The sequence below is a fragment of the Pseudopodoces humilis genome, chromosome 7 (genome assembly GCF_049639895.1).
Source record: "Pseudopodoces humilis isolate 2021_Gansu_Grassland_sample_001 chromosome 7, ASM4963989v1, whole genome shotgun sequence".
Lineage (NCBI taxonomy): Eukaryota > Metazoa > Chordata > Aves > Passeriformes > Paridae > Pseudopodoces > Pseudopodoces humilis.
Window position 1 is genome coordinate 8,655,539 of NC_142206.1, and position 7,157 is coordinate 8,662,695.

Genomic DNA, 7,157 nt, shown 5'->3' on the forward strand with positions numbered 1-7,157 from the left:
ACAAAATCTTGTAGTACAAAGCTACAGATTATTCTGCATTTGGGACATTTTCCCTGTTTAAAAACAGCTTTGTTTTCTGTCTCCAAAGCAAATTTCCCAGCAGAATTTCAAACATCCTTTGTCTGTCTCCCTTTGGAGAGTGTTTCCAGGAACCAGCAGCTTCTGTGTACCCCAGTCATTTGCATTCTGTGCTGTAAGTACCCAGAGAAAACTTGTTGCCTAAATCCCGGGTTTCCCACTTGGAAAAATTCAGGCACGTAAAAGAAATAAACTGAAAAGTTTGCACCAACTGTTTTGCTCAAGGAGCGACAAGAAGGAGTTTTCAGTTAAACTCCCAGAGCAAGTGGAGCCCAGATGTTTTTAGTAAACAGTTTTCAAAACTCACAGTTGAGATCAGTGTCAAATTTCCAGACACATGATGAACCTTGGAGCCAAGTTTAGGATTGCTTTTGTGTTTACATAAAGCCTGGAAGCTGAATGACACTGAAATTTGTGGATGTAGTGGAGGTTCTTAATAACAAATATTTGACTGGATGCAATTTCTCTTATTTACAGGACTTTGAGATTTGGGGAAAGAAAAAAAAAAAGGTTACTGTATTTTTGTTGATCTTACATCTGAGGCATATTCAGCACTTTCTTGCTCACTGGAACAGTTGTTGATTTTTAATTGGAATCTGTTATTATTATTCTGGCCATTAAACCAGCACGGCAAAATCAAGTGTTTTAAAGCTGGAGGTAAACCATTTCTACAGGTGAGAAATGAAGTTTGTGCATTCCTGGGCATTCTGGCTCTCTGCTCTCACCAAGGCAGCCCTCTCGCTGAAGGTTTAACTGGATACCTAAGCCGCATGCCAAGGTTTTTGCTCAGGGACTGTATCAGCAAAAATGTCTCAGAATTTAATTTGGGCAAATACTGTCCAGTATTTGTTTAGGAGTCCTGTTTTCTGCCCCTTTGGAAAGCTCATGCATGAGAAGGGCACGGGTAGAGTCAGGATAAATTATATTAAAGTGGGGGTATGAATCATGGAAACTTCCCCTTTGGATGTATCTTGGTCTCTGACCTAATAGCCTTCTGTATCATATGCAGACACTCACCAAAGAAGCTCTGATTAGTTTTGCATGCTTAAAACTCAGCTTTACTATCCCTAAATTGGCAGATTTTGAGATCTGTGCCCTGTGTACAGTAGCTAAGCTGTAAACAAGAGTGTTTGCTCCATTGTTTCTGATGGGATGTCATCCAAGGAAAAACAGGGATTGTCTTCAATAATTTGAAGCTTGTGTAGGCAGACAATACATTGCTTTTGCCTGTGGGCAGCATGAACATGCCTCTACTTCAGCCCAAGAAAGCAGCTGAGAGGGACATGAATTCAAAATCCACACATGTTGCTAAGAGGATGGGACAGGCCCTGGGCAGCTGGGAATGTTGGGGGATAAAAAGGCACTAAAATAAGGGCCAAGATTTTCTTCCTAAACAGTAAAGATTTTTTTTCCTAAAGAGCTTTACAGGCATTCTTGGAAAGAAGCCTGCTAAAAGCATCACCTTACTCAGGCTGGGCTTTCCATCAAGTGACTTTCACATTTAGGAGGGAATTCTTCCCTGCGAGGGTGGTGAGGCCCTGGCACAGCTTTCCCAGAGAAGCTGTGGCTGCCCCTGGATCCCTGGAAGTGTCCAAGGCCAGTATGGACGGGGCTTGGAGCAACCTGGGATAGCGGAAGGTGTCCCTGCACATGGCAAGGGTGGAACAGGATGATGTTTAAGGTCCCTTCTAACCCAAATCATTCAGGGTTTTTATTATAAATGCATTTTCATGAAGAGCAGCACAAGATAAAAGGAGGCCTGAACCCATCCATGAGGATATGAATAATGGAATATTTGATATGAATAAAGGAATTTGAATTAAAGTTAAAATTAAAAGAGTAATTTGAGACAGGAAAGACCTAGGAATGGCTGAACCTAATCCCATATGAGAGCAGAGTGGTGAATTCTTCACCTTGGTTACCAAGACATGACCCCCATGGCTATGCAATCCCGTGTTTCCTCTCCTGTCCACATAAATCTGCTGTCATCAAATACAATGTGCATTGTGCAACTCCAGAAAGCAGAATTTGGGACTTCCCTAATCTTACTGACGTGTGGTCACGGGTGGCACAGACTGTCCAAGCTGCAGAGGAAATATTCCTGTAACAAACTTTGCAATTATGGAGGTTTGTTTGATGTTCCTGTTGTGAAGACGATCCACTGTGAGCATATTAATAAAGAAAAAACAAATTTATAAAGAGTCTGCCCAGCAGCTACAATTTTTTTTTTTTTTTACATAAGCATTTATGTGGGAGGAGAACAGGAGATCTGAAATGTACCTGGCAGCCTGCTGAGGCATAGGTATGACCCATGTTATGTTATAGATCTTAATTACTTATGATGGTTAACCGACAGGAGCAGCAGAAAACCCTGAAACAAAGGGAGGCCGAGGCTCCCTCTTCCTCCAGGGCATTTGGAGTGTCTGGAAAAGTGCTCTGGTGCTGCCCTTTACCCACACACAGGCACTTGTGCAGTCACGCGTGGGACATCCCAGAGTGCCGGGAAGGGTCAAAGACCAGATAAAAATATGTAGAAAGAACTGGTGAGAGGAAAACAATTATTTAATCTGAGTTTATGGTCTGAGTATATACAGGAAAAAGTATTTAATCTGAGTTTGCAGGTTTAGTCAATAGAGGAAAAAATATTTATTCTGAGTTTACAGGCTCAGTAAATTGTATTTCTGATGGATTTCAGCAGGAATGCTGACTTTGGAAAAACCAGGGTTGAACATTGGCTTGGGAAAAGCCAAGATTAGGGCATTCAGTGCTATGGGATGATCTCAGTTTAAGCAGTTTCTATTCCGTTGTAATCTGGTTAAAATTTGAGAAAGCAGAAACTAAAATACTCCAGTGCTTTTTGTAAATTAATGACTGAACTGAATTGACTGAAGAAACCGGTTTATTGAAAATAAATCATGGCACACACCGAGTGACTGGGATAGCACTAAAAGCAGCTGAAATAGTAATTGCATTAGCAACAGGTTCAGTTTTTGACATTTGGCCTTCAATTTCTGCATTTAAATTGGATTTCAGGAACTTTTTGTTCTCACGGAGGGGGTGGTAAGGCATTGGCACCAACCGCCCGGGGCAGCGGCGGAGCCCCCGTCCCCGGAGAGATGTAGGATGTAGGATATAGGATGTGGGACACGGGTTAGGGGCAGGTTTCGCACGTGGTCGAGGGGAAATGGCCGGATTTGGTGATTTTGGGGGAATTTCCCCACACGGCCCATCCCATGATGGACGCCGCTCCCGCGGCGGGAACCGCGGGCGCGAGCGGGCCCCACCCCCGATGTGGGCGTGGCCTGGGCGTGTGCTGAGTCACGCCGGGACAGCAGACGGGCACCGGGACGCCCCGCCCCTTCCTGGGGGCGTGGCCTGCCGCGCGGCGGTATAAAAGGCACGTCGGCGGGCGGGTAGCCCTCACAGCGCGTCGGCGGCGGAGCGAAGCGGGTTCCTGCGTCAACAGTGCTTGGACGGAACCGGCCGCGCTCGGGCCCGCCGCGCCCCCCTTCCCCATCTCCACCGTCTACACAGTCACCGCAACACCCACCGGAGCACCCCAGCCATGGCAGCGCCCCCCTCTCAGGTGCGCCAGAACTACCACCAGGACTGCGAGGCCGCCGTCAACCGCCAGATCAACTTGGAGCTCTACGCGTCCTACGTGTACCTCAGCATGGTGAGGGCAGTGGGCGCGGTGGGGTGAGGGAAGGGTCCTACGAGGGATAAAGAGGCTGCACGAAGGCCTTGCCCAGCGGGGGGTTCCTGGGTGCCGGGCGGTGCCTGCGGGCCCAGCTCCTCCTCCTCCTTTTTCTCCACCTCCTCCTCCCCCCTCTGCCTTCAGGCCCGTCTGGGCCGTCCCCTGGGTGTAGGTGAGGCCCTTTTATCTCGCCTGCTCCGCGAGCCCCGCGACCGTTGCCCTTGGCGGCCTCGTTATCGGCCGCGCTCAGCGCCTCGCCGCCGGCTCTGCCCTTGGGGCCGGGCTGGGTAGCGGGAGGTGCCTAAACGAAGCCTTTGGCACCTTTCCCGCAGGCGTGCTCGCCTCCTAGGCTCGGGTTTTCCTTCAGGAATCAGTAGGAATCCGTGGTTTCCTCGGGCCCTGTGTTTACGTGCCTCCTTTGGCCCGAGGCGCCCGTTTTAGCCGTTCCCTGACCTCTGTGCAGCAATCGTGGTGCTTTGGGCGTGATGGGACACTGAGACTTCCTAGTCACGCTGTGCTGTGTTTTGGCACGTATTTTGTAGGTTTTTTTCTCCGGTAATTTGTTTCTGAGCCCTGTTTTGAGCTTCTGTTGTTCGATGATAGTGGTACACAAGCACCAGTGCCTTGCCTTGAACCTCCAGGCCGCTGGTTTAAGAGCAGAGAATTCTGTAGTAGGTTGGTAAATAATTGGCAGCTGATACAGAACTTTCCATTGAATTTTGGTAATGACTCTGAAGGAATAAACAAATTGTTTGATAGATTTCAACTGCTGTTACAGGATTTTTTGGCTTTCAGAAAAGTAGTTGCTGTTGAATTCATATTGTAGTTGAATTTATCTCTTGTATTTTAAATATTACTTTTACTTCCCCCCACCAAAAAAAGTAGAAAGTGTATTCCTTAGTCTAATCTCTAGAAAGCCTAGGGGAGCAAAAGAGCTTTATTGCAGAAGTACCTAAAAGTTCTTGGCTCTCTCTTACCTGTTGTTGCAAGTCAAGACCCTGACTTGCAATGTGATCGTTGTAAACAAGCTTAGGCAAACAAAGGGAAGATTCTCCTTGAAAAAAAAGGCTTTGCAAGGCTGAAGCTTAATGCTTCTCAGAACAGCTATCTGCAGGCTTTCAGGGTTTTGGGTTTTTTTGGTTTTTTTTGTTTTTTTTTTTGTTTTGTTTGGTTTTTTTTTTTTTGTTTTTGTTTTCTCAGAACTGAGCCAAGGACACAAACACCATTCATTTGTGCCCTTGGTAGGGATGCAGGTTAAAATTTAACCCTAGCTGGAAGGTCAAATGATACTAAGGGGAGAGTAGTTCCACACTGCCTTGCTGGCCTGGGCTTGGACTGCAGCCATCCTGAAGCAGAGGTTTAAAGCCTGTGAACTTTCTTTTTTTTTTTTCCAGTCCTACTATTTTGATCGGGATGATGTGGCCCTGAAAAACTTTGCCAAGTACTTCCTGCATCAGTCCCACGAGGAGCGGGAGCACGCTGAGAAGCTGATGAAGCTGCAGAACCAGAGGGGTGGACGCATCTTCCTGCAGGACATCAAGGTGAGTGTGGGTGGAAGGGGATGAATTTTCCTCTGGGTCCTCCCCAGAAGAGCAGCAGTTGACACGGGAGAGGCACAGTAATTTGAGATGAGGAGCAATTTGATTATTTGTGCTGATTGACTAATAAAAAAGTACTTCTTGTGTAAGGAGAAGGTGTTGAGCCCCAGGTTGTTTGCTGTGGGATGAGGGCAGAACCAGAAGACAACTGGTTCATCATCATTAAATTTAACACTGAGCAGATGTGCTCTGTGCACTGTTTCGGGAAGTGGGACTTTGAGGGTTTGCTTAGTTCTGTTCCCAGGGTGCACCTCAAATTTTTGACTTTGCATAAGTGCCTAAATGTGGTCTAAACAGGCTTTGAGAGTGATCTAAAGACTCCATCCTGCTGGTCTGTGGATTCTTATAGAAAACGTGTCCTGTGCTTTCCCCTTGCAGAAGCCAGACCGTGATGACTGGGAGAATGGCCTGACTGCCATGGAGTGTGCCCTGCACCTGGAGAAAAACGTGAACCAGTCACTGCTAGAACTGCACAAATTGGCAACCGAAAAGAACGACCCACATGTAAGTGCATGCTCAACATGGCTGTCCAAAGATGTGGCTTTAGGGCTGAGCTGTGTGTCCTTGGAGTTGTTAAAGGTGAAGAAAGGTGTGAACCAGGGGTGCAGCCCTTCCAGACACCTTTGGTGGGGTTATTGCTGTCCTTCCAGTAACATTTTTAAGGTGGCAGGGACTTGATATATTCCCTCTGAAGTGTCTGTGAACAGTCTCTATGGAGACCGTTTCTGAGGGGGTTGAGTTCCATCTTTGTAAGGCTTTTTGTCACGAGGCTTTTTTGCCACAAAATTCCAGAGTTGCTTTGGAATATTAAAAGCCCTGATGTTTCAGAACACTGTCTGAAAACATGTAATTCTTCTCAGATAGAAGTTTTTGGCAAGGCTGGATTGAGGTTGCTTAATATTAGGAAGAGATTAATATGGGTGAGAATCCCAACACTCTAGGGAGTGTCCTGGCTAAGTTAGAGAGACTTTTTAAAGCAAAACCAGAGGTATAAATCCTCACTGCTGTGAGCTTGCTGTGCAGTGGGGATGTGTCAAGCTGCTCAGGGCCTTGGCTAATGCTTCCTGCAGTGAGGAAGAGGAGAGGCTTCCTGAGCTGCCTGGCTTTTCAGGGTTCTGGAGCAAGTGAGCTTATGTAAGTCTGGCTCACTTTGATCTTGTTCTGCAACAAAACTAGAGGCTGCTTCCTCTCAGCCTGAAAATTCTGCATCCTCTCCTTTCCTTAGAGAGCCTCGGTAGGATTTCAGGCCTGAATTTAAACCTCTGGTCTCCCTTTACAGTTGTGTGACTTCATTGAGACCCATTACCTGGATGAGCAGGTGAAAGCCATCAAGGAGCTGGGTGACCATGTGACCAACCTGCGGAAGATGGGGGCCCCCAAATACGGCATGGCAGAGTATCTCTTCGACAAGCACACCCTCGGGGACTGTGAGAGCTGAAGCCTTGCCAAGAGCCACGCTGTGGGTTTCAGTGGGACTCCTACTTACTGTCCAGCCGTGCATGCAGCTTCAGCTATCTAGATAAACAGTTCCATACTCTGTACCAAATATTCTCCCCTCTCTTTGTGTTTTATGTACTGCCCTCCAGCCAATAAAGTGACTTGGTTCCAGCTGGCTTTTCCTGTTTAGTTTGGAGGGGGAACAGGCAGCTGTAGTGAAGGCTGTGGGAGGTCAACTTGTTGAGTGACATGGGGGCTTTGCAGCTGCTGCTGAAGGCAGAAGTACGAAAACCTCTGGTTTCTTTAAATTCCTTGCATGGAACTAAAATGAGGAAATGAAACCAAGG

General features: G+C 47.0%; 1 protein-coding gene across 1 annotated transcript; it reads left to right on the forward strand.

Moving 5' to 3' along the window:
- The first annotated feature begins 3,490 nt into the window (after positions 1–3,490).
- FTH1 (ferritin heavy chain 1) lies at positions 3,491–6,981 on the forward strand. The gene is made up of 4 exons (XM_005531767.3): positions 3,491–3,754; positions 5,170–5,316; positions 5,752–5,877; positions 6,653–6,981. The coding sequence occupies exons 1-4, from the start codon at positions 3,644–3,646 to the stop codon at positions 6,809–6,811; spliced, it is 543 nt and encodes a 180-aa protein (XP_005531824.1). The 5' UTR covers positions 3,491–3,643; the 3' UTR covers positions 6,812–6,981.
- The last annotated feature ends 176 nt before the right edge of the window (positions 6,982–7,157 follow it).